The 26,948-nt window shown below is 40.5% G+C and overlaps 3 protein-coding genes across 4 annotated transcripts; 2 read left to right on the forward strand and 1 right to left on the reverse strand.

Moving 5' to 3' along the window:
• Positions 1 to 12,474, forward strand: ints10 (integrator complex subunit 10). Of its 2 annotated transcripts, XM_066641548.1 has the most exons (18): positions 1 to 203; positions 857 to 924; positions 1,801 to 1,904; positions 2,343 to 2,482; positions 2,612 to 2,693; positions 2,929 to 3,069; positions 3,962 to 4,133; positions 4,396 to 4,565; positions 4,912 to 5,051; positions 5,570 to 5,723; positions 6,200 to 6,282; positions 6,408 to 6,554; positions 6,913 to 7,024; positions 7,544 to 7,623; positions 7,916 to 8,081; positions 8,477 to 8,570; positions 10,638 to 10,706; positions 11,591 to 12,474. In XM_066641548.1, exons 1-18 carry the CDS (start codon positions 75 to 77, stop codon positions 11,745 to 11,747), a joined length of 2,208 nt encoding a protein of 735 aa, XP_066497645.1. In that variant the 5' UTR covers positions 1 to 74; the 3' UTR covers positions 11,748 to 12,474. The 2 variants fall into 2 exon arrangements, with proteins under 2 accessions (XP_066497645.1, XP_066497646.1); XM_066641549.1 differs by lacking the exon at positions 10,638 to 10,706 and having other exon boundaries at positions 11,591 to 12,471.
• Positions 12,475 to 12,580: 106 nt separating this feature from the next.
• Positions 12,581 to 15,995, reverse strand: tlr1 (toll-like receptor 1). Its single transcript, XM_066641547.1, has 2 exons — positions 15,864 to 15,995; positions 12,581 to 15,032 (listed from the first exon to the last, which is right to left on the reverse strand). Exon 2 carries the CDS (start codon positions 15,026 to 15,028, stop codon positions 12,587 to 12,589), a length of 2,442 nt encoding a protein of 813 aa, XP_066497644.1. The 5' UTR covers positions 15,029 to 15,032; positions 15,864 to 15,995; the 3' UTR covers positions 12,581 to 12,586.
• A 3,463-nt stretch (positions 15,996 to 19,458) lies between these two features.
• On the forward strand, positions 19,459 to 26,489 carry klb (klotho beta). The gene is made up of 5 exons (XM_066641631.1): positions 19,459 to 20,211; positions 21,236 to 21,749; positions 21,975 to 22,243; positions 22,705 to 23,839; positions 26,062 to 26,489. Exons 1-5 carry the CDS (start codon positions 19,459 to 19,461, stop codon positions 26,487 to 26,489), a joined length of 3,099 nt encoding a protein of 1,032 aa, XP_066497728.1.
• Positions 26,490 to 26,948: the final 459 nt, after the last annotated feature.

Raw genomic sequence — 26,948 nt, forward strand, 5'->3', positions numbered from 1 at the left:
GTGCTGTTGTTTGTAGCGGGGCTCCGCTGTAGTTCGCTAACGCCGGTTCTGGTGCTGGGTAATTCTCGGTATCCATGTCGGCGCAGGGAGACTGTGATTTTCTGGTGAAACGGGCCCGTGAGCTCGTAACTGAAGACCCCTGCGCCGCTAAAGCGTGGCTCATTACCGCGAGGACCCTCTACCCCTCCGACCTCAGCATTCAGGTGAACAGCGGCGGGCCGGGCCGCGTCTAAATCCACACCTAGTGGCCTATGAACACTTGTAGTGCGATATATTCATCAGCATTTATGTTCAGCCTCAGGGTGCAATGCACTTATTTTAGCGATGAATGAATTATTGTCAGAAGCTACAGTGTCTCCCGTTAACCTAGCGCGTGTGGCTCGGGCAGCTATATGACATGCAGCCGTTTTTATAGACTAAAACTTTTGTTCTGATGCTGCGAGGTGTTCACTTCAGACGTTCAGTTCCACACAGTGTCTGTGGTATTCGTAGAAAGGCATGGTCGGTAGAGTTGGGCGCTCTGGAGCAGCCACAGTGATGAGCAGCTTACTATACTCAATGCTAAGAGTCGGCTAAAGTGGAATAAAGCCCCTTGGAAATGCCCTGCAGAGTAGGGATCACTTTTGGGATGAGGTGAAAGGGCATTTGTGATCCAGAACTAATGATTCATTGTCTAGATGTCACCTTGCTAATGTTTCTGTGGAAGAATGCAAAACCTGACAGCAATGTTCTGACATATAGTGCAAAGCCTTTCCAGATTAGAGACTAGAGGCAAATGAATTAAAATCAGGAATAATATGTAAATGCCTTTATGCTTGATATAGCTATCCTAAGTCCTGCTTTTTCTCTCCCCTAGTATGAGATGTACATCATCGAGCGCAATGCTGAGAGGACGGCTTCAGCTGGACGACTGCTCTATGACATGTAAGGCTCCATGTTTCTGCTCTCACCTTATATTTACTTTTGTATCATATTCAGAACGTTATGCATGAACTGTGTACAAGCGCCACAGTGGTGCTGCAGGTAGTGTTGCAGTCACACAGCTCCAGGGACCTGTAGGTTGTGGGTTCGATTCCCACTCTGGGTGACTGTGTGAGGTGTTCTCCCTGTGTCCGCGTGGGTTTCCTCCGGGTGCTCTGGTTTCCACCCACAGTCCAAATACACACGATGGTAGGTGAAGTGGCGACTCAAAAGTCTCCGTAGGTGTGGGACTGGCGCCTCCCACCCACCGCAACCCTGAACTGGATAATCGGTTACAGATAATGAATGAATGAATGAATTCCTGTGTACAAAACCCCTCAGCACGCACACTGCTACTGATTTATTTTCTAATTTTAACATGGGCTTAATCTTAAATGTGTCACTGTCACACAGCTCTGGGGTCCTCAGGTATGTCTGTGAGGAGTTTGGAGTGTTCTGTGTGTCTACATGGGTTCCCAGTGGGTACTCGAGTGTCCTTCCACAGTCCAAAAACACACATTTGACAGGTCGACTGGCTTTGTAAATCTGTCCACGGGTCTGAGGGTGTACATGATTGGATTAGTGAGGGATGCTCTACCTCTTACAGCTGCACATCAATTTAAGGGCACCATAAAGGGTTAATACCTTTTACATTTGGATGTGTAAGTGTCCAGAAACATTTAAATGAATAGTGTGTTTAGACCAGTGTTTTCAGATATTGTAATTTATTGCACCAGTTGTGCTCTGCTTGGCAGTACTCGAAGGTTTCTTGTGAATTAATTTGGACTTATATGACATTAGTCAATTTAATATTTCTTGTTTTGTCTTTGTGTCCTATAGATTTATCAATTTTCCTGATCAGCCGGTGGTATGGCGGGAGATTACGGTAATAACAGCAGCCTTACGCAGCGACAGCCAGGACAAGCACGCTCAGTTCCTTAAAGGTAGGGAACACACTACAGAAATCACACTTCACTAAATATTATAGTAGATTTTATTGTAATATTTGACGTTATTTGACATTAAATAGTTTATTTTAGAGAAATGAAGCAAATCAGATTGCATTAGCAGATTGCATTTTGCAGTGTTAGCACTGCAAAAACCTGGCAATGTGACTATTATCTAAAAATAATCAGTGAGCCTACAAATCATCTAGGTGTTTGTATGTAATGTTAATAACAATAAAATATCGCTGGTCTAAATCTCAAAATAACAGCAAGATGGAATAGTTCAGAGTGGATCACGATTCACCACAGTTTTTTTTATGCCATTCAGTTTTATTTCTCATTTAAAATGCAGTATTTTAATCATCTTTTAGCATCAAACCCTTTTTCTTTTCAGTGCTTCTCTTATCTTCTAGTCGTGTGTGTGTGTTTATATAGGTGTGTTTGAGACTCTTCCAGGCCCAGTGCAATGTCAGATGCTGCTGAAAGCAACTGAGCAGTGTTTCAACACTCTGGAGAAAGCTGAGATGCTTCTTTTGTTGCTGAAGAGGTTCCCAGAGTCTGTTGTACAACATGGGGTGAATGATTCTTCATCATACACACACACACACACACAAACACTCCTGAACAAGTCCTCACAGTAGTGCTCTAACATCTAGTACAAAGCAGGTGTCCACAAACTAACCTCTGACACCTTGTCCATCTAGGTCAGTTTAGGAGAATCGCTGTTGGAGGCGGAAAATGTGGAGGACTTGGACACTCCGGTCAACTGTTTCAGGAAATTGTTTGGTGAGCCTTTCCATGAACATGATTAAAATAATAAATTCATCATGAATTTCTTCAATCATGAAGAATCAGATTGATTTGTAGTCCCTGAATAAACCTGTTTATGCTCCATGTACTGGGTCCTCCACATGTGGGCAGTTATGTTTTAAACATTTAATGTACAGGATTTCTGATTTGTCCGTTACTCCTTTAGTGTTTTCTTTGTATTTCTCTTATTATCCCTCCTTCTCTTCCTCAGTCTGTGATGTCCTGCCTTTGATTATCAATAACATGGAGATGCGTCTTCCAGCCAGTCTGTTGCATAAATACTTGCACAAAGCAGCTGAGTTTTACATCGGATACATAACACGAGGTCCTGGTGCAGATGCACAGTTACAGGGTGAGGAACAGTTTGGTTTTCACTTGTAGACACCTGATATCCAGTGATTATATAACCACTAATAAATAAAGTAGTAAAGGTTGGTTTTTGTGTAGAGTTACAGATGAAAAGTTATTCAGGGTTGTGCCATGCTTTGCATTTGAAGTAAAGCTGTGTATTTTCTTTGCCACGTGAGCATTGTAAAAACTTTGTACGACCTCAAATTAGGTAAAAAATGGGACATTTTATTCATTCATTATCTGTAACCCTTATCCAGTTCAGGGTCACGGTGGGTCCAGAGCCTACCTGGAATCATTGGGCGCAAGGCATACACAGGGCAACACAGACACACACACATTCACTCACACACTCACACCTACGGACACTTTTGAGTCGCCAATCCACCTACCAATGTGTGTTTTTGGACTGTGGGAGGAAACCAGAGCACCTGGAGGAAACCCACGCAGACACAGGGAGAACACACCACACTCCTCACAGTCACCCAGAGGAAACTCACGCAGACACGAGGAGAACACACCACACTCCTCACAGACAATCACCTGGAGCAGGAATCTAACCCACAACCTCTCTGGAGTTGTGTGACTGCGACACTACCACCGTGCCGCCCACTAAAGAAAATACGATTTCTAAATTTTTCTGTGACTTGTGTTTATTCATAGTATATAATCTCTGACACTTCTGGGTCACTTCTGGGTGAAAGTATAACAGCTGATTCTGAACGTGAAGAAGATTAATATGTTCATGACAAATGAATGAAGGAATTAGTAGAATGAAAATAATTTACTGTTAATCCTTTAATATGTTATCAGATGTACGAAAGCCAGTTTAATTGCTTACATAAGTTGATACAACCACATATAATCTGTCCATTCACTCTTATTCTCACTCTCAGGATCTCAGGAGGTGGCCGGGCTGAAATCCCCGGGAATGGGACGGGGCCAGCGTTATGTGATTGACGGCCTGTCAGAGAAGTCGTCAGTGGTGACTGAGCCGTGGGAGAGGCTGCTGGAGATTGTGGGTGTGGTCGGGGCGCGATGTGAGTGGCAGGGAGAGAAAGGGAGCAGGTAAATGTATTGTTATAGATTTGTTCTAACTATTTTGTTACGATTCAGATTCTGTATCCAAAACTAGATCCACCCGTTAGTTTGGACTCCCCTGAACACCCACAGTGCCACGACCCTGGCAGGTTTAAGGCAAGCTCATGCTTCCTGTGGCTTCATGTGCTGCCAACTATCACTTCTTTACTAACTGCCAAAAACACTGCAGCATTGGACCTGTATTAGCATGTGTATGTAATGTTGTTTGTGTATTGTGTGTGTTTATTAGAACCTACACAGAACTGTTACAGCGTGTGAAGGAGTTGTGTCGATATTTACCCGGACTGGAGGGAGAGACCCTGTCCCGCTGCTGTGGTCAGATCGTCATCTGCTCCACCCTGGTGCTGTTCCGCAGCGCCCACTTCTATGTCACCACTGTCCAGCCATCACTGTTCCAGGGTGAGTCTGTGTTGTGTTCGGTCTGTCCTGGACTGTCCATTCAAGTTCCATGGTCTGGCACTGTTGGCGATCACTCTAGAGGTATAACATACTCAAGCCCAACTGAACCATACCCAGACCACTGGGGGTCAGCACTGAACCGAGCGAACACACTAATAAAATTAACTTTATTTTGGATGTCAAATTGCCTTTTGATCAAACTGTATTATAGTCTGTTCATAAGTGTTTATAGATTATATATACTATTATACTACGGTGTCACTCTCACCCTCTCTTATTTGTTATTTCAAAAATTGACAGCTTGTGTGTGTGTGTGTGTGTCCACCTGCCTGTCTGTGTATATAAGGTCATAACTCTCTAGGTTCCACTCCGTGGGTTTTGTTGGAGGATCTTTCGAGCGTGTTTAACGACATTGAGGTGGAGAGATCTAGTGGAAAACACGCACACAAGAAACGCAAGCTCGCTGACGGACGAGAGAAAACCATGGTGAGGTGCAGCCAGCGCAGATTTCAAATGTCAATGATATTAATCATTGGGTTAATATGTGCATTTAGATTCCTGAGGGAGATGGAGGAGAATGATCTGTGACAGGAATCTAAAGCTAATGGGCCCACACATGCATCTAAATATTTACATGTTTATGAGCTGACATAAGTGCTATAATATCAGACTGATAATTATGATATTAAATGTAATATTACTCCTCTGTGTGCAGGAGAAACCATTTAAACAAATCTAACTTGTTCTCTAGCTCTTATTGAGACCACATATGTAACAAATGTACTATATGCATATTTAAATTCTATAATATTTTGTCTTTAATATCTATTAAATCTAACTAAATATAGACACTTAAAACATATGGGACACTTTTTTTTATCTACATTTTTCTGCTTGGCTTTGAGATTAAGAAAAATGGTCTAGATAAGGGATGTATTTAAATGTGTGTGTATATATTAACGTATTTGTCAAAGCAAACATGTATATTGTGTGTGTGATTCTAGAGTTCTGACGATGAAGACACTCTGGGGAAGGGTCGAGGTCGACATATCCTGGTGAATAAGGCAGACATGCCGGGGTGGACAGAGACACTAGAACATTTCCGAATAGCAAGGGAGAGCTGGGACCTTCTACATTCCCATGATGCTCTAGAGTCAGGTACTGTGTGTCTTTGCTATTCATGTGGTTTTCAGAATTGATAGTACTTTAATGTCAACTTTGACTTTACTCATTTTACAAGATTTGTGACCAAACCACAGCGAGCAAAAGAGTACAGGCTCTAGCTACACACTACACAATATACATACTGTACTAGTAGCATGTAGTATTTGTCCTGGGGGTGTAAAAATGCACTGATTTGAATTACAAGTTTAACTTTATTTATTTAGGGATGTTGGCATTAGTTGTTTTTATTGGTTACAAAAGTAAAAGTTAAAGTCTACACCTTTTTTTATTCAATGAAAAATCTTGTGTTGATTACTACTAGTACTATAAATAGTTCCTCCAGTCATAATAAACATAGCTGTATATTACTCAAAGATTTTTGAATGGTGAAAGTTGAGCCTTCATTTCCTAAAGAATATGATTGAATTATGGTTTTGAACCTAAAAATGGATTGATTTTTAATCTTACAGAGTTCAATAAAGTCTGCATGGCATGGAAGACTGAGAGCTGGCTGTGGTTCAGAATATTCCTCACAGACATGATCATATATCAGGTATTAGCAGTGATTGATTGGTTAGTAATATGTCGTTTGTGATTGATAAATATGCGTTTTTTTTTTTATTATTTATTCCAGTATCATAATGAATTTTAATTTGTTGGTGCTTGTATGTGTTTTAGGGTCCATACAGAAAAGCACTGTCCAGTCTGGTCCAGATGTCCGCTCTGCAGCCCCAGCAGAGCTCTCTCACAGCATCGTCCAACCTGGAGATAAACAGAGCATTAATCCAGCAAGCGTCATGCCATTATGCACTGGGAGAACACAGGGTAACACATTTTTACACACACACACACACACACACACACACACACACACACACACACACACCACTGCATCTTATTAACATGTCAAAAGATGAAAATGTATGGAATTATTTCAAGTAATATATTAATTCTAAAAATACATATATCGTCTAGTCCTCTATCTGTATTAAATCTCTCATATTTATAACACAGTGTAAATGGAAACATCCTAAAGCTAATAAGAGAATTATTCATGTTTTATTATATAACATAACGTCATTAGTTATTCTTGTTATCTTAGTCATGATACGTTTAAAAATCTCTTCTCCGGTTGTTTATTTTGTCCTTGGTGTGTAAAAGTGATTTTATTCTTATTCCTTAGCTGGCATGTGAGAAGGTGTTGGAAGTGGTCAGTGGAATGGTTCCTCAAAATCAAGAGCCTCTAAAGTCAGCCAGTGAGGAGCAGGGGAGAGTCAAGACAAAACCCAGGAAAGGTGGGTCTGTCAGGGCTTAGCTGAAGAGCAGAGACTCTCAATAACTTTTTGCTGCCTACTGTTTTCTTTCTATTGATAAATATGTGGTTAGGGTAGGAGCTATGATTTTAATGCTACGTCCTCATTGATTTTATAGTGTTGTGGTGCCTGGTCTTCCCGGGAATATGATGATGAGACATGGTTGATTACTGTTCAGACAGATAAACTCATTATGTACAGTTAAATTTAGATGGCATAGACATTTTATTTTTAATTTAATGTCTATACCTTTGTATGCTTTATGTAATAAATATAACATAAGAGTAGTGTACTGTAAAGTCTATATATAAGTGGACATAGGCGGATATATTTAAAATAGCATATAATGTGCAACATTAAATTGCTTCGTGAAGCTATAATATTGCATGCAATTCACAGCATCCATCTGGTTACATGAAAGTAAAGCTAACCTGAGTTCTAAAGTGATTTTGATGTTTGTCATGTCAATGCAAAAGCGCTCCATCTCTCCTGTATCTCTAGGCAACGACCTGAGGCTTATTCCATGCACAAGCAAAGACATCCTGCCCTTCTGCCTGCAGCTGATTCTGGCCTGTTTTAAGGTTTCTAAACACTTCAGCACATCCACATCTATTCTCTTTGGATCACGTAGCTCTGAAAACTGATTTTCTTGAGCTTTTCTTTTTTATAGTGTGAAATATAAAAAGTGGGTCCTGGACCCTGCATCTGCATCTTTCACATAAAAAGTCCAACAATTTAGAAACATTACCTGGAACATGTTTATAATTTACAGTAAGATTGTAGTTATAGACACCTACACACATCTGTCCATCCAAAGAACACAGCTACTCCAAATCTAAGAGATGACTACAAACACTGTTTTTCTTCACTCAGATGCGGGCTTTCGCAGAAGGTAGCAGAGATGACTTGGCCCTTGGTCATGTGATAGTCCTTCTGCAGCATGATTGGCCCCAGGGAGAGGCTCTCTTCTTGAAGGCGGTGGATAAAATTTGTAACCATGGAAGTTTTCAGTATGAGAACTTCTTCAACTATGTCACCAGTATCCTTTACTTGTGGGTGGGGTGGACAACAGTGGTTAAGTATAGGTAAACGCTAAGAGGCCGTTAGATATGGGAGTTTTTAAGACGGGTGTTTAAAAAAATGATTAAAGCATATAGATCTGACTCCTAACAAACAACAAACAAAAAAAAAAATCCACATGTGTTTGTGCTCATTCTTCCACTGGGAGAATATGACACAGTGCTCTGGGTCTAAAAGAATGTGGCGCTGTCAATAAGCCATTAGTAAGGAAGGGAAAGGAATCAGAATGAAGAAATGGACTTATCATTCCAGAGCACAGACATCAGCATCACTGTATGTGAAATGTATACAAATGATATAAAATGGGCTTTTCTAGCCTGATTGTGGTTAAAAACTCTTTAACCTCTGACCCAGACATTGATATGTTGGAAGAATTTGCGTACCTCCGGACAACAGAAGGGGGACGGGTCCAACTAGAGCTCTTACCCAATCAGGGGATGTTAATTAAGTAAGTCCCTCCATTTTCATCTACTATAATGAAAAGGTACAGATGTGGGAGAAATTAACAACAAATAATCATTCAGTACCTTTTTTTTTTTTAAACTTATTTTGCATTCTGTTTTGTTTTGGACATGGGAACTCAGCTGTGTTTCTGAAAAAAGAATAATGACTTTGCTATCCTTTCTTTTTCTTTCTTTCCTCGCCCTTCAGTCGTTAGCTGGCTTAGTTATTAGAGATGTGTTGTGTGATTGGCTGATCTAGTTTGTGGAGCTGAAACCTGGAGCTGATTCAAGACGAGTTATAAATTACTTTTATTAAATATATATAAGACGAATTACAATATAAGCCTCTCATTTAGTGGAAACCTTGAGAAGGCCAGAACTGGTTTTATTATTAAAAATTTGGCAATTGTAAAAGGATCCTCTAGGTGGCAATAGAAGGAGAGCTGCAGTAAAAGAGACACTGAATGTGAAAATTATCTATTGCTGTATCTTAATGACGGTATGTGTGGCTATAAACTTGACCTAAATGTAGGCGAAACACTCTGGAGGATAACGTTATTGTAGATGTAGTGGAGCTGAATATCGTATTTGTTTCCCCACCCAAAAAAATCTGTAAATAAATAAATAAATTTCAGACTAAACCAACCGTTAGGATTTCATGATGTCAGGTACCAGGCCATATTTCAGACTGAACAAACACTAGTGATTTACAGCCATTTGTTACCACTTGGTTAACAATAGCTTTTTTATGTGAAAGGGAATGACAGAAATGCTTGTTGCTCTCCTATCCCCAGCTCTAAGGCTAGGCTGCACTGCATCATGCAAAGTTTAAAGGCTAAGCACCAGCTCTATGAAAGTGTCAAACAAATAAATACAGTGGAATTTGAGTTCCTAACTTGTGTTTATTGATAGTCAGAAAACATGTTATTTCCTACTAATTCAAGGAATATGGTTTAAAAGACCGTTGGACAACCCCCCCCCAAACGGTGTTCAGAAACTCTAATAAGCGTCTTGCCTGTGACGTAGATGGTGGACAACAACTGTAGAAGCTGCACTTAATTTAATGCAAAATGACGAAACAATTTCCAACAATATGGGCATGTAAGGACACCAACGAAAGGTGTTCAAGAGCCTCTGTAACATGGAGATAAACAGGGTAAGGACACTTACTTCGCCTGTTTTAGTTGGTGTTAGTTAACGTTAGCTTGTCTTGCTAAACTCGGTGGATCAGATTATACTCGGCTACGTAGCTGCATTACGGAGGTTTATAGTGTCGGATGAATTCGAGTTCGACTTCGATCACATTTACAAGAATAACGGTACCTCTAAATTTGAGTTTAGCTTATTGCTAGGCTATTGTCATGAATAATGTTGGTTATTTAGCTAGCTAGATACTGTCATAACAGTGTTTTACCATGGCGTTGTTCAGCTGTTGTCCACCAGTGATGTCACGGTTGCGTTCAAGAATTTCCGTAGTGAGCTCGGGTTTTTCCGTCAATTTAATAAAATTGTCAGTTTTAAAGCAAATTAAGCTGCTATTTTCATTTTAATTCATACTTATATATGTCAGTAACTAAATTAATGTGAAATATTCATGGAGGTCCATTACGTGGTGCTTAGCCTTTAAAAACAATACTTTATTAGAGTGAAGATCATATGACCGATCAAATTATTTACATCAGTGCTGCGCATCACATTTAACAGAAGGTGTCTGAAAATGCAGAGGTAAATTTTCCATGTTTGGTGTGAAACAAACCAGGATGTATTCCTGCTGTCCATTTTGTGCTAAAGAAATGTGCTCTTTGCTTAAAGATTTAGTCTTTAGTAACTACTGAGGTGAAGTTTTATGCTAATGCTAGCTCAAAATATAACACGACCTATACCATAATCTATTATAAGTCTGGATGCCCCCTTAATAAATGATCATAGGAGGAATATGTTACACTGTTTAGTAACGTTACATTGGTATCTGTGGTGTGGATTCTTTGGTATCTTGGTGCGATCACACTGTTATAAAGTGCGTTCAAGCCGTGCTCTTGGAGCGCTGATGAACTGGTGTTTGCTGTCCATAGGAACCCCAGCCCCGCCCTGGGGGTGGAGTTAAATACCCTGCTGCTTCCAGGGGCTCAGAAGGCTGACAGGTACCCCATCCCATCACCCAAAACCCCTCCCACAACCTCGCCTCTGACGGCTCCTGTTCTCCCATCCCCTTAGTCTGCTCATCTGCTTTGATGTCCCTGTATTTAGAATTTGTTTTCCCCCTTAATTTATGTTCATTCTTCCAGGTCTTTGTTAAAGTTTAGTCTTCATTTCATAAGTGTTTTGGTTTTGGTCCATTGCATCAATTGCACAGTTCTGTTATTTTTAATTTTGCTCATTTCCTGATTGTATGTTTTGTATGAAAAGTGAAGCGAAAGGTCGTGAGTGCCAGATAGGGCTGGCCAGAATAATTTGAATACTCGAGTATTCATCCATTACATTGGCAATATTTTTAATATTTAGAGGCTTAATATTTTAAGCAAAGGTGTCTAAAATTGCACTTTAAATGACTGGGAAAATAAGAAAACTTCTTAGTTAAAACTTATTAAAAATAAATTTTTTGATGTGACCAATAAAAGATTGCGCAAATAGTCTGGCTTTAATCTGTCGTGTTGAACATGGCAAATTACGAAATTAAAAATATTTATGCAGTTAAGGGTGCAATCGGTATTTGAACATTCACTAAGAAATACCAAGTATTCAAAGCCTGCAAGTTGCTGTTCAGACCATCCCTAGTTAAATAATCATTTTCAGTATTTCTCACTTTTTGTGCCAAGGTTTGCAACATCATTGTGTAAATCTTTCTGACCTGTGGATTCTGTCACATGCAGAATTAAATTTTGTGTGTGTGAATCTGTGAGAATGTGGTATTTAAAATGGTTTTGTATGTGGAAGTGTTGCCAAAATGGTTGACCGAAGTTAAAATGGAACAAATTGGTAATGACACAAACACAACACACTCACAAATTTGCTTCCCTTCTTTCAGACACCACACTGTGACCCGTGGCATCACCAAAGGCGTGAAGGAAGATTTTCGTTTGGCAATGGAACGCCAAGTGTCTCGCTGTGGAGAAAACCTGATCAGTGTCCTCCATCGATTCTGCATGAATGAGAAAATCATACTCATCCAGTCCTTACCTTGACCTTTGCAGTATAGCGTCTGCTTTGTGCCCTGCATTTTAAATGTATCTTTTTTTAATGTATAAGGTTTCCCTAATAACAGTGTAGGAACATGTTTATGAATGTGACTACTATAGGGGTTTAAGTACGGATAAAGGCACACAGATTAAGCATTTGCACAGCAATTCCAGACTTAATCTACAATCCCAATTCCACAACTCCTGGGACACTGTAAAATGCTTTATTAAATGCCTTATTAATTTTTAAAGTGGAATTCAAATGTCAACAACAGTCATGATTAGTCATGCCCTTTGTATCTAAGTGAGTTTCACAATATTATATTTTCTAAAGCGATTCCAGTTGATTTCTTACTCTGGAAATATGCAGTGCCAAGACTAAAGCTCATTAAGAACACAGTGCAGAAGCTGCTTGTCAATGAGCAATCTGGAATATGTTACATGGTTTGGTAGTAATCCAAATGCAAAATTTCCCTCTCATTGTCAAATAAGTGAATCTAAATGGTTTAGAGTGTAGGCTGTGGAAACCTACGTAAAACAATCTGTTTATTATTTACGTCTTAAATGTTTCCAGATTGTGGAATGTTGTGAGAAATTAACAGCATTAAAAAAAAATTAAAGCGTGACCAAATTATACTTAGGAACATTCGTGGTTACATATTTCCTGTTGTTGGATGACTCATAAATTGGAATTTGGGGCTTTATCCACTTTCTATGTGTTTGTACATAAACTGTAATAAACTTCTTGTTTCTGTTTGTATCATGTTACTACACTCCAGTGTTTTTAGATGCCTTCCTCCTTCACTACTGTCTATTTCAAACCCTGGTGTCTGACCGCAGATTGTTCATTCTTCTTGTCCTTCACTCTGGGGAGGAGAAGGTAGATCTGCCTGAAGAACTGCACGCAAGTTTGCCCAGAACATTCTCTGTTTGGCCTTGTCCTGTGGCCATTCTAGGAAGGTCCGTCTGGCCATCATTGCCTTCAGGTGATGGTACTTGGAGGGAATGAGATAAGAAGGCAGTGGCTCTAGAAGAATGAGGATGATGTTTTCTAGCCCTCTTGTTAGCCTCTGGTGGCTAGCAAAGTAGAGCTCATAGTGGCACCACTCGCTCTGGACAAAGTGGGAGGACAGTACAAAGACACAGCATCTACTTTGTTCTATACAACGGAGTATGTTGTGTACGATTGTCTTTCCTGGAATGAAGTCCCTCTCATGATGACACACTCTGAGTCCATTTTGGATTGCCTCAGGATCCTCCCCCTCCAGCTTCGGCAAGAGCTGGCTTTTTACCCAGTCTGCGTTCTGTTGGCTGTAGGAGATGAAAGCATGGAAGTACACCCCTTGCAGCTCTTCTGGCCGTTGCTGGTGTATCCGTGCACGATGCTTTGCACGAGTCCATTTCCAGATCATTCCCATGTACCATGGAATATCCAGTTGACGACAAAGTAGTCCCATGGCAATGACTACAGTGATTGAAGGAATTAAAATTGTGGCTGCCAGTAGTCCAGCATTGCAGGTGATCTCAGGAAGACTGAAGTTTTGAAGCCTTGTAGTCCTCCAGTTTTCTGGGTAACTGCAGCGGTATCCTGCTGGCCAGTGCTCCAAAGAGATCATGTGGTCTTTAGTTCTGCCCAGTGTGCCCTTGTCATTGATGAGAGCGGTGAATGTTCGCAAAGGGCAAGTACAGATGTAGGGGTTCCGACTAGTGTCCAGAGCCGTCAGATTTAGACAAGTCTTGAGTGCTCCCAGTGAAGGGACATGGATGGCATTCCCACGTACAACAAGCTTCTGCAGGCTTGGATACCCCAAACAGTCAGGGAGATCAAGCAGACGATTAGATGTAAGATCCAGAACTTTAAGAAAGTCCAGACCAGATATATTTGTAGGAATTGCAGTGATCTGATTGTTCTGGAGGTTAAGGACTTTTAGGGAATTTGGCAAACACTTGAACACAGTCTGGTCGAATCCATTGGAAGATAAATCAATGTGGGTGATTTTAGAAGGCCAGGTACAGTGTCCCTGGTATTCCTCATAAGTCAGTGAATTCTGGCTAAAGTCCACATGTGTAAGGGAGCTCATAAGCTTCACTCTTAATGTCAGAGGCATTAAATGTCTTAGGTTATTGCCCTTCAAGACCAGTATCTCCAGATTGGTCAATGTGTTACATTCCTCATGCAGACCTTTGGAGAAGACGTTTTCAGACAAGGAACAGTCAGACAAATCGAGAACCTGTATACTGCTCACAGTTTTTGGGCAGGTCATATGGACTATTGGCGACTGAGTAAAGGTCAGATTCTTTGCCGACATTCCAATAAAGAAGTCATATAACACTTTCTGAGGAAAAATGAACAAAGTTATTGATGACTGCCTGATAACGAAGGAATCTATGGAGTAGTTTTTCAACACTGGCGTGCCTCCATTCATAGCAGTTATAGTAAGGTTGGACACACTTAAATGGCTTATAGAGGACATGAGGACACTGTTCATAAAGGCTGACATTACATTCCAGGAACTCCGAACTGTAGATAAGTGCAAGTGTGTCACTTGAATGCTTGCTCTACGCAATACCAGTTCTCTGAGAAAGTCTTTAGGGTCATATAACCAACTGATCTCTACATCCTTAAAATATTTTAGGGCATCAACAATCACTGGGTAGTCAATGGCTGTGTTTGACACTACAATAGAAACCTTCTCTGCATTGGGAATTCCGAGGCTTTCCTCTTCGTAGTGCTTCAAATACTGGGCATGGATGTAGAGAGTCTGGATGGTCAGATGGGAGATGCTAGCAAAGTCATTTTTCTGAATTCTTTCAGCACCAAGTCCAAGCCACAGAAGGCTGGTGAGTTTGGAGAACTCGGTGCCAAGTGCCATGTCTGCAAACAGGTTGCACGAAAGGTCCAGGTACCGTAGGCTTTCTGCTTGCAGTAGGTATGGCTGAGTGGACAGGTTTCGGAGTCTGTTGTGGGACAGATCTAGTTTTTCCAGGACAGGGGTGTATAAAAAGGTGTCTTGGTGAATGTCCACTAGCACGTTCCAGGAGAGGTTTAGGAAAACGAGGCTAGGTGTTCTGTTGAAATCGTGTTCTTGCAGAGTTTGAATGTGATTCTCAGAAAGATCCACACCATGAGCAGAAGATGGTAGATCAGATGGAACAGCTGAGAGGTTTTTGGAAGAGTAATTGAGGATGACTTTTTCCATGGCCAACACAGAAGCTTGGAAAGATACCACTAATACACCCATTAGCAAACATGGGTATCTAAGAGTCTCCATTGTTCTTATTAACATCCGTCTGTGAAGGATACACAGACAATTTGGGTAAAATTGTAGGTTTACAGCACAAATGTAATGAATAATTAAAATAAATGTATTACTGTAACCTTTATACAAGTGCATAGAAATGTCTAAAAATGATCCAGTATAAAGTGTTAACAACCCCATGGAGGTTGTTCTGTAAGGCATTTTGAGCTACATTTATTCATGAAAAGTGCTATAAAACCAAAAATTATTATAGAAACTGTAGTATTGCTATATTGTTTTTAGAAAAGTCAGAGAGGTGACTATTTACAAAAATGCCAAGAAGCTTTAAATTAAATTGAATTACAATTAATCACAAAGAATTGAATGATATTTACACATTCATGACTACAATTTAAATGTTAAAAAATAAATAATTTCTTTTTTTATTTTCACAGATATTCTTACCTAAAATGATTGGAAAATACACATCCATTTAAAATTTACTTAATTATACCCACTACTGATGAGCATTACTTGTGGCTGCAAACATTTATGTTCCTTTAGTAATCATTAGTGCAGTTTTCAATACAGAATAAAAACACTGTTATGTATTTCATGGTCAGTTTTACTAGAGAAGTCTATTATAGTTACACTATAAAACTTAAGTTAATAAAAATGAATAATAGCAAGTAAATCTCTTGCTGTGAAATATCTGAATATCCCTACATTAAGACATTTTTACAGATGGTTACATAACTGACATAACATAACATCTGGTGTTAGTAATTATTCAAATTTCATTTCCTATGCTGCAGTTTCACACATTTTCCTTAAAATAAGGCCCAAATTCTTTACAAATCTAATTTAAGGACACTGTACGTACCCGTTTAGTGAAGAATAATTGCTGTTTTCCTGTTATGGTGAACGTCTAAGCAACAGTGGTTTAGTTAAAGTTGGATAAAAGCATCTCCAAACTCATCCACATGATTTTAGAGAAGCAGAGAAACTGTGAATGTGAAAGCAAGTTATTTAAATAATGAAGGTTTTTACTTCTGCTTTTCTTGCTCCTGTACTTCTTCAAAACAGAGATGGTTCCTGATACTTATCCTATAAAGGAGATCATCACTTCCAGTTTGTGAAGAGTTAAGATTCTTGACCTTTGAACCTTATTAATTGAAAATTTTCAATATTTTGTTTTGAGAAGGAAACATATATGAGGCTAGGTTTTTATTTGTTGTGAAGTGACTAAATCTTCCCTTAGTGTTTTTATGTCCAATGATTTTCATTTATTCTGGTTATTCGTGTTATAAAATAGCCATTATACCAACAACTAGGGGGCCTGGATATATCAGAGCTTTATGTGGAAATTAATAGAGAAAACTAAGTAAAAATAATAAATAATCACTTTATATTAACTGTTTCAATTTTTTTGTAGGAATTACAGGCATATTTTTCATTTGTCTTCTATAACAACTTCATTCATTGGTCCAGAGCCCTCCCAGAATCACTGGGTACAAAGCAGAAATGCACTGTGGAGAGGGGCCAGTACATTACAGGGCATCACACACTCTCAGAGTCACTCCCAAATTCATATATGTGGACACATTTGCACAGATAATCTACCTACAAGCATATGTGTTTGGACTGTGGGAGTAAACTAGAGCGTCCAGACACAGGGATAACTAACTACACTCTTCACAGACAGTGATCTGGGGCAGAGGTTGAACCCTGGAACAAGTGTGACCATTTTACAGGCATATAAATGTTTTTGTGTCAGTGTCATCTTGTACAGACTGTTTTAATTGTGAGCGTTTTAACCTGCTGCTGGCTTTGTCAACACAGCTTTTCTTCCACTTGAAAAAGGAAGTACTGTGATTGGCTGATAGGTGTTTCATTAATTTTGCCAACATTTGGATGCCCCACAACTCGACTCAGCTCATATAGTCATCCTCAATTTCCTTTTAGTGTGTTGTCAGTGGCTGGTAGTGCACTACATGAGCACTGTAGCAGAAAAACTAGGTCACTGACTTGTTTGATTGTTCAGGTTTGTTTTTCTTTTTTTTTTAATGAACCTGCAAATACACACTTCCATACAAAAACACATCCTTACAGCCCTGGTGTGTATGAAAGGGGTCTAAAGGACAATGAATAAAATGAAAGCCTTTGTTCTCCTTTCCTATTCATAGAAATGGCAAACCATGGTAAACATGCTCCAATTGTCACGGCAAAGCCCAAAAAATCTGACAAAAGCACTTCGTAGTGTTTGTTTAACTATAAATAAGCAACATGGACATGAGATGGAAAATACAACCTATGTCCAAGACACTGAAAAGGCTCCTGTTTGTTGCTGAATGTAAGTTAAAGTAAGGGACTGGGCACCTACCCATGAGCCTACGATCAATATACCCAATACCAAATGTAAGCTAGACAGGTATTGTAATGTCTACAATACATTACAAAAAGACTTTAAAACAAGACTGAACCATTATTACAAACAGCAATCTATATTTTGTGCCCTTACAAGGGCATGAGGCATAAAGAGCAATGGAACAGGCAGCAATTTGTTCTTGTTGTATAGGGAGATGTAGGGGCACCACACATCCAAAGGGCCCCTCCTTTAAGGACGGTGAACCCCGACACAACAACAACACCCCACCACACTCCAAGCCCCAAACACATATACCACACACACACACAAAACAAATCAACATAAATAATCAATTAAAAATGTAGAGGGTGGCCCTGAGCATGCTTTTCTGTGAGTTTTTATTCACTGAATTATCACAGAGGCTAGTTTGTAACTTGAGATACTGATTTTTGTAGCACTTTTGGTCTGTGTTTACCTTCATGCAGTTAGCGCTCTTCTGTATTTAGAATCAGTTCCATCTACAGAAGAAAAATAAAACAATATTACCCACCTATAGAGCAGGAATAAAGCAGAATCCTCATCTCTTTTCATGATTTTCAACATCTGGAGGATGCTACCATTTCTCTGCTGTGAGCAGAGAGAGAGAGACAGGAAGCCTAGCATGTCTGACCGAGCCACTTTGTATGTTACTCGTTAACAGGTTACACATTAGACCTATCATTATCGTAAAGACATTAGATCTATTTTCAGCAAAACCCGAATAGAGAGCAGCAAACGGTGCTTTTATAAAAAGTGTTTTTTGATTACAATCTTGAACGTCTATTTTTAATACTCTTCTTTCCAGAAGGCATGCTGCATGAGGTATCTACACACTCTTGGACATACAGTGTAACCAGTGAGGGTATCTCTTCCACTATCTGAGCGTTACTCTGTGCTCTCTGAGCGTCACTCTGATCTAATTTATCCCTGCCCCTGGCATGTTCATTCACACCATTACATCCACCTCTTGAGCCCCAAACAGAAATCTTCATTAAAGCCATCATCACCTTGGCCCCCGAAATCTGATCAACCTTGTTTTATTGGGTCATTGTGGATGACTCTATGTCATACAGCTGTTCTCATGAAATTGTTTTGTTGTTTACCTTGAAAGGTTTTCCAACACCAAGCAACAGACAACATCAGACTGAGTGCTTCAAGATATTGAGGATGACGGGTGAAAGGAGAAATCAAATGTAGGATGTGTTCCCTGGCCTTTTATCTGTTATACCTGTTATTGTTACTGTTATCTATGATTTTGTTCAAAGCCTTGATCAGTAAACTGCAAAACAGTGCCTCCGCCAGCTCAGCGCATGCTGCAAACAAATATATGACAAAATCAAATACAATGTCTCCTCTAAACAATAACCATTCAAAGTTTGCAGTTACTTGTCATTATTTATTTATTTATTTATTTATTAGTATTTTTTTCTGTGGAAAAGTTCAAACTTATATATTACATTAAGTTTCAAGTACAAAACTTTTTCTCACTCATGACTTTTTGATCACTACACAGATTTCAGATCCATAGCTCTGAGTTTAAATTCATTCTGAAAGATGTGTCCTGCAGAGTACATGCACAATAGAACGTTTCTATTCGTGATTTTTAAGTGTTAAACTATTGTTTGTTTTTTAAACTATTATCTCATCACCCCTCTCTCTCTCTTTCTCTCTCTCTCTCCTTCACCCCCTTAGAGAGTTGGGAGGGGGAGGAAGGAAAGGAAAGGAAGAGAGGGAATGATAGCGGTGTGTGAGGATTAGCGTTCATGTTAATCATTGATTGAAGGCCCTCCTTCCCGGCATCAGTGAGCTTTGGAGTAGTTACATGTGTTTGTGTGTGAGTGAGCAAGCCGAGGAGAGAGAGAGAGAGAGAGAGAGAGAGAGAGAGAGAGAGAGAGAGAGAGAGTGTTCAGGCAGGTAAAGCAATCAGATGTCTTCTTCTCTTCCTGCTGGATTTATTTTTTCCGTGTTCCTACGGTAGTGGTTCAGAATGAGTCCAGGTTGTGACCCGGCCCCTCTGTCCACTCTACATCAGATGTGATTGGATATATATCTCTGCAACATTTTCTTCAAGATGACCCAGGTCCACCTGGCTACCTTATCATCTTCAGGTCATCTATGCCTCTTTCTCCTGATGACCTGTGTGTGGGAAGGATTGGAGTGCATATCTGGAGACGGGAAGAGACTATGGCAGCATCCGCTGAACCACAGCAACTTTCTGAGGGGAATTTTCCCTGAGGGATTCCTCTGGGGTGTAGGAACATCGGCATACCAGACAGAAGGTTCCTGGGATCAGGATGGGAAGGGGGCATCTATATGGGACCATTTTACCCACAATCTACATCAAAAAAGGAGTAACATGGCAACTGCAGACATAGCCAGTGACAGTTATGTTCTGTGGGACCAAGACATAGAATCTGTTCAGTACCTGGGTGTTAGGTTTTATGCTTTTTCACTTTCTTGGCCAAGACTGTTCCCAGATGGCAATGCTACAGGAACACCCAACCATGCAGCGGTGGAGCATTACCAGGACCTGATTGGCAAGTTGAAGGGGCTGGGTTTTGAGCCGGTAGTGACCCTGTTTCACTGGGATCTCCCCCAAACCCTGCAGGAGAAACTGGGTGGCTGGAAGAACTCAGAAATGGTGCAGATCTTTAGTGACTACGCTGCATTCTGTTTTGAGGCATTTGGCCACAATGTCAGATACTGGATCACGATGCATAACCCTCTCCTGATTGCACTTCTGGGGTACGGGACGGGGGCTCATGCTCCAGGGGTGACCGGTGACCCTTCTGACCCCTTCATCGTGGCACACAATCTCATCAGGGTGAGTGTAAGGGCACAAGGTCAGAGGTGTTTGGTGGGGTTCATCTGTCTTTGGGGGACCTAGTGCCGAATAATAGTGCTTTAACTTTTGTAATACTACAAACTGATGTGCCTTGCTGAGACAGCAAAGCTTGAGGGCAATTCTCACATTGAACTTTGAACAGCACTTTACGTGTACTACCTTACTGCAGAGTGTCAGAACCTCCATGTTTTCCTACTTATCTTAATGTGCTTACTGTCAGATGATAAGTAATCAATCCACATCTGTCTAAGTATTATTTCTTTAAATGTTGGTTTCTCAAAATTGGTATGTCCCAAGTAAGATTCCTCTCAGGTCCCACAAATCATGTCCAACTAGGAAACATGAAAGCTAACACTTAAACTTGTAATGTAATTATCTTTTAATTTTAGTAACTATATGAGCACAAATTCGAATCCTCAAAATGGGACAGAATATTTCATTTTATTTTAAAGGAATATTACATAATATTTTTTACCTTTAAAATAAAAGATTTAAAATCATTGTGATGCTCCACTGAGCTGTAATGGGGGAAAAGGGCCTACTTTGGGTTCAGCATTGCAGTAACTACACTGTGTAACTTTTGGAGAATAGGCTGGAACCCTTCCAACCCACAGCCCCCCCCCCCGTACACTCTAAATCTTACATAGTGTTCCCTTAATGATGACATAACCTAGTGGGTCCCATTAGGTTTTCTGCCGCACCCCCCTTTTTTTAAAAGACAATCTTTTCTTCTCAATGGAGGAGTTGTAATGATAAAACAAAGGCCCTCATTATTAAAGTCCAGGAGACAGATTAATCATTTTCCATGTCTTAGTGGATAAAGTGACTTTTTAGTGATTTATTTCTGCATAAAGCTAAAGTCCAGTCTATTACCCCTGCTTTAAGTAATGAGATTGTGCCTGCCAATTGCTGTTGAATTTTGCCTTATTATCATGGCCTGGTAGGAGGTTTTCATTTGTTTAGTATATGTTCGTTCTCTCATTTGCATGTTTAATATCCACAGGCTCATGCTAAATCCTGGCACATATACGACAAGAAGTTCCGTCCCCTTCAGCATGGCCAAATCTCAATAACACTGGGCACGCACTGGGTGGAACCTTCTAAAGGACAAGCAACAGCAGCCAATGTCGAACTGTGTCAGAAATCTATGGAGGCTGTGATTGGCTGGTTTGCGGAACCCATACATGGTAGTGGTGACTACCCATTTTCCTTAAAGGCCTCACACCAGGAGTACATTCCAGTGTTCACCCCAGAAGAGAAAATCTGGGTGCAAGGAACTGCTGATTTCTTCTCCCTGGCATTTGGCCCAGACACATCACGGGCACTCAGAGACCTGTCCAGCTTTGGCCAGTGGGGGACACTGAACTTAAGGAAAGTTCTAGTATGGGTTCAGCATGAGTATGACAATCCCCAGGTGTTGGTGGCAGAGAGCAGCTGGTTCTCTGATGCCTCTGTCGGAGTGGAGGATACACTAGCCATTTTCTACATGAAAAGGTTTATTTACCAGGTGCTTCAAGGTGAGTGAGGGTTGTGGGGGTGTAGAATCTCAAACACAAAATATAGGGGTCAGAGGTTTGGGCATAGGTATGGGGTTACATTGTTGAGATTTCCCTTAAGGACTTGCTGTTTAGAGCAGGAATTAGGTGCTAGGATTTGGGGCTTAGCATCAGATGTAGGGCTTATTGATTTGTTATGATCTCAATAGGAACATTAATCTCACATTTTTTGTTTATATGGCCTAGCTGTGGTTTTGGACCATGTAAAGGTGTTTGGCTACACTGCCTGGTCTCTGGTGGATGGCTTTGAGTGGAATAACGGGTACAGCATGAGAAGAGGGCTCTTCTACATAGACTTCAGTCAACCTCAACGCACCAGGGTCCCAAAGACAACAGCCCAGTTCTATAGGCAAGTCGTGAAAGACAACGGATTCCCTAGTGACAAGACAGTACAGGACATCACAGGGCAGTTTCCCTGTAACTTCCAGTTTGGAGTGGCAGATTTCACACTGCAGGTGAGTGTGGGTAAAGGGATCCATAGGTTCTGACCCGTTGTCTGAATCCATTTCCATCACCAGCACTGATATAATGTTCTTTTATTTTACACAGTTCTATAGTGAAAATGTTCAAATATTCATCTCTCCTTGTGGAGAAGAGAGTGTAATGAATCTTTAGGGAATGAAACAATGTTCCTCCAGGATCAGAATGCAAAATAAAACATGAGTGGAGACTGTACAGAGCAATTACTACGAAGGATGTAAAACAAATACAGACAGTAAAGTTCTAATAAAGGTCCGGTGTAGTTCTTTCCCCTCAGCCTTTGCATTGTGTTCTCATTGGCTGTAACTCGAATCAATTCCAGTCATGTAAAGTAACATTTTCCACAAAAATCTTGAGCCTTGCCACCCTGGACGCTTGACTCAGACTTGCATAGATAGCCTTGTAAACATCTCTGGTATGTCTGTTATTTCTGCAGGTACATCTACAGCCATTTTCCCCGCAGTTTACTGATCCTCTCCTGTACCGCTGGAATTTCACGGGTGATGGTAGTCTCCACCCTGTCGTTGGGGTAAGGCTTCGCACTCGTGGTTCACAGTGCAGCGACTTCCTGGCTATTCAACGTCACATCCGCCTCCTAGAGATGACAGGAGCAACACATTATCGCTTTGGCTTGGAATGGCCCCAGCTCTTACCCAAAGGTGGCATCTCATCAGTGGACAGAGAAGCAGTGCGATATTACCGCTGCATGCTGACTGAGCTCCAGAGGAAGGGAATTCAGGCAGTTGTCACACTCTACCAACCCAGCATCAGGTCACCCACACTAGGCCTGCCCAGCCCACAGCATGACAGTGGAGGCTGGATGAACACAAGCATAGTGGAGGCCTTTGCCACCTATGCTACCTTTTGTTATCAGGAATTTGGGTCACTAGTGAAAGTTTGGATCACCATTAATGAGCCTAATCGGCTCATAGAAGTATATAATGCAAGTACATACGACAAAGAAAGGCTACTCCGTAATGTGGTGCTGGCACATGCTCACGCATGGAATATTTACAACGCACAGTTTCGCCAAAAGCAGAGGGCGGTGGTGAGCTTTGCAGTTCATGCTGATTGGGTGGAACCAGCAAATCCTTTTGTGAAATCACACAGTGATGCTGTTCAATCTTTTATGTTGTTTGAGATTGGACGTTTCCTCGATCCATTCCTTAAGGAAATGGATCAGCCTGACAAGAAATCCTGCCCTGACTGTTTTCACACTACATCTAATCATCTGCCATACTTCTCTGTGGATGAGAGGGCTGCACTCAAAGGGGCTCTAGATTTTATTGCTATTAATCACTTCACAACAAGATTGGTGCTGTCCAAGGCTCCCTTGACCAAGAACCATAACCATGGCTACTCCCTCACGTATGACCCGACATGGACCTCCTCAAACAAGGGGCAGGCTCTTGCCCCCTGGGGTCTTAGAAGAGTCCTAGGCTGGGTAAAAGATCGCTATGGAGACAGTTGCTCTATTGTGGTCACAGGGACAGGGATTGATGATCAGGCATCTCACGATGACCAGCTGAGGCAGATCTATATAAGGAGTTACCTGCAGGAGGCGCTTAAAGGTACGTTCGAAAAAAGAGTACTTGACAATTTAACCTCAACTTGCCACAGGGCTGTGTCATTTCTGGAGTAAGTGAAAACATGTGGGATATTGGTATTCCTTTTATTTAAGGCACTGTGATCCATTCACTCAAACCACTTTCAAAGGTGAACAGGGATACATCTGTAGCTGGATACTAAATCACTGTAATGTGTTCCTTAAAGAACTTGAGGACTACTTTAACTGTGTCATCACATCAGAGACAAAAAAAAGTTTCCTCTTTGTTTACTAGCTGTCTTGGCAAACTAAGAGACCCTATCATGGGCAAAAAACACGTATTCAAATCCATTTATCAATTCACACTGTAAATAGCAACACCATGTCTCCTGAGATGAAAATGTCAAGGATCACCTGTGTTCACATCACTTGAGATGGATGTAAATCCTAGGTGTGATGTATAATATCTTTGAAAATGCTGCATGTCCTGATCACAAATTTAAGCTCAGATTCCAGTAACAAACTGCATTTGCCCTGTTGATTCACTAAACAAAACATTGTATTCAGAGCTGCTGTGGCTGCAGCCAGCACATCATGCCATGTTAAATCATTAAATGAATAAATGCACATTCACAGCTGTTTATGACCATTAGTGGGTCAAATACATTCTGTTTTGCCACTTTCTTCTGCTCTTGCTGCTGTTACAATTAATTTCCAATCTTCAATAAGGTTTCCTAACCCCAGGTCAAAGGTTGCAGTACGTAGTACGGCTGAAGAATTTCCTTACACACAGCTCCTCAGTCTTATCAGCTGACCTCTCCCTCTTGAAGCTGTGCTTTATTGATGAACTTTGAACTCATAACCACTAAGAAACAAAGATTGGTATGTGTTCATTTCACAGTGAAACTAGCTTTAAAGCTGTGTGGGCATGAGGTGACTGATGGTACTGTGAATATGTTGCTTATTATATAAAAATAAGTGTATTTATTTAAGTGATGTTTGCTGAATTGTTATAGAAACATTACAAAGTCCTTATAGGACAGTTATTTCTACTCATACAAAAGCAGGTTCTGTTTGAATGAGGAAAGACCTATATACCTGAAACTAAAAGCCAGAGTAATGTTTCAAAAACATTTAAAATCACCGGTAAAGCTTGACAAAAACTGCATGAATAGTTCGTGTTTGGCTCAAGCTTTAGCTTGTGTACATGAGCATATACCTCCCCACGGTTGTTCTGTTAGCAGCTTTTTCCAGCAAGCACAACTCTTAGTTTCTAAACCACCAGTCACCATGTTGGAACTTACATGCTTTGCCATTCAAATTTCAACTAACAATCCAGTTCTTTTATAATATAACATCTATGAACATGTGAGAGAGAGAGAGAGAGAGAGAGAGAGAGAGAGAGAGAGAGATTGACAAAGTACATAATCTATAGTCTAATGACTTCATGTCTGTTATCAATAATTAGATAATAAAATCAACAAATCCAAAAAATGGTGCCAGCTTGAGATATTACAATGGCCTTTGGGAGTTTTTTAATTAATCTAACTAAATTAAAGTAACTGAATTAATTTAGTTACTTTAATACTGTCACAAATCCAGATTATTAAAAACGTTGTTATTCCAGAAAAGTTGGATTATTAATAGTTGCTTATTTCATAATGTAAATTGCTATTGTAAATACTACTACTACTACTACAATTTTATTCATAAGCGTCTTTCAAAGTATCCAAAAACATGGAGGTTAAGTAAATTGGCTTCTGTAATAACTGTCCTGATGTGAGTGAATGAATATGTATGTTAATGAATATCTGTATGTGTGTTTTCCCAGATATGGATTGGTAATCTGTCTTGGGTGAATCCCTAGTGCCCAATGCAGTCCTCCAAGAGGACGGTCATACCTGGTTGAGAGTATGCTGTGCACGTTTGGCTGCAGCTTCTTGCCAGTGTGTGTGTGTGTGTGTGTGGATTGAACTTTGAATGGGATGGCATACTGTGCAGTGTTTGCATCCTTGGGTGTCTAGAAAGGTGCTATATATGTGTAAAGATAAATAAATTATAAATGTTCTTAAGATAATATAAGCTATTTTGCATATCCGATATGATTATCAAAGAACAATGTGGAATCCCAAGATGTGCTGTTTATTGTCCCTACTATAAAATTAAAAAAGAGCCTTGTTTATGCATAAATACTCACTATTTTTCTCTTCACCCTTTCTGCCCACTCCTGTTCTTCTCCCTCTGTAGCACTGGAGTTAGATGGTGTGAATCTGGGTGGGTTCTATGTCTGGAAGCTCCAAGATCACCATGGTTCCAACTTTGGCTTCTTTACCTCCTCCCAGCACCGTTCCCGGCCCAAAGCATCTGTCAAAGTTTTCCGGGAGCTCATCTCCCGACATGGGTTTCCTGCCACAGCTGATGACCCCATGACCTTACAGTGCAAGCAGAAAGAGAGGAAAACAGGCTGCCTGATTTGTGACAAGGTGGCAGAAAACAAGCCCCTGATCTTCTTTGGTGTGTGCGTGACACTCAGTGTCTGTATGTTGGTTGGAGTCATCATCACGGTGGTGATGAAGAAGAGGAGAATGAGGAGCAGAGGAGTAATCCAGGCCATGCCTCAGTGTTTGCGCAGACAGCATAAGTTTGCTATGCAGAGGGTGGCATACAGAATCTGAAATCAAATTTGACAGATTTTGTTTCATTTATATTTGCTTTCTCACTACAGAAACCAACATGCAATACTCAAATACATAATAGAACACCTGGCAACCCCTGTGATGTTAACCAGGTTGTGTGCTAGCCTTGCTACTGATCTAAAGGCTAATAAATAAAGCCAAGGTAATAATGGTGTAACTCTTAAACCGGTTGTCAAACAATCTTTCACAGTCATTGAAAGAGGGCTAGTTACTATGTTCTTATTTGGCAATGATGTTCTGAAAAAGACAGGGCATAAGCATAATCATGCAGCAAATATCACTTCATCATGTTCAGGGTCACAGTGGGTCACTGGACTGGGTGCCACTCCATTCCAGGGCATCACAAAAACACACCCAGTCACACACCTGTGGACAATTCTCAATAGCCACACTACATAACAGTATGTGTTTTTGGACCTACGCAGACACAGAGAGAAC

This window comes from Hoplias malabaricus, chromosome 13 (assembly GCF_029633855.1).
Source record: "Hoplias malabaricus isolate fHopMal1 chromosome 13, fHopMal1.hap1, whole genome shotgun sequence".
Classification (NCBI taxonomy): domain Eukaryota; kingdom Metazoa; phylum Chordata; class Actinopteri; order Characiformes; family Erythrinidae; genus Hoplias; species Hoplias malabaricus.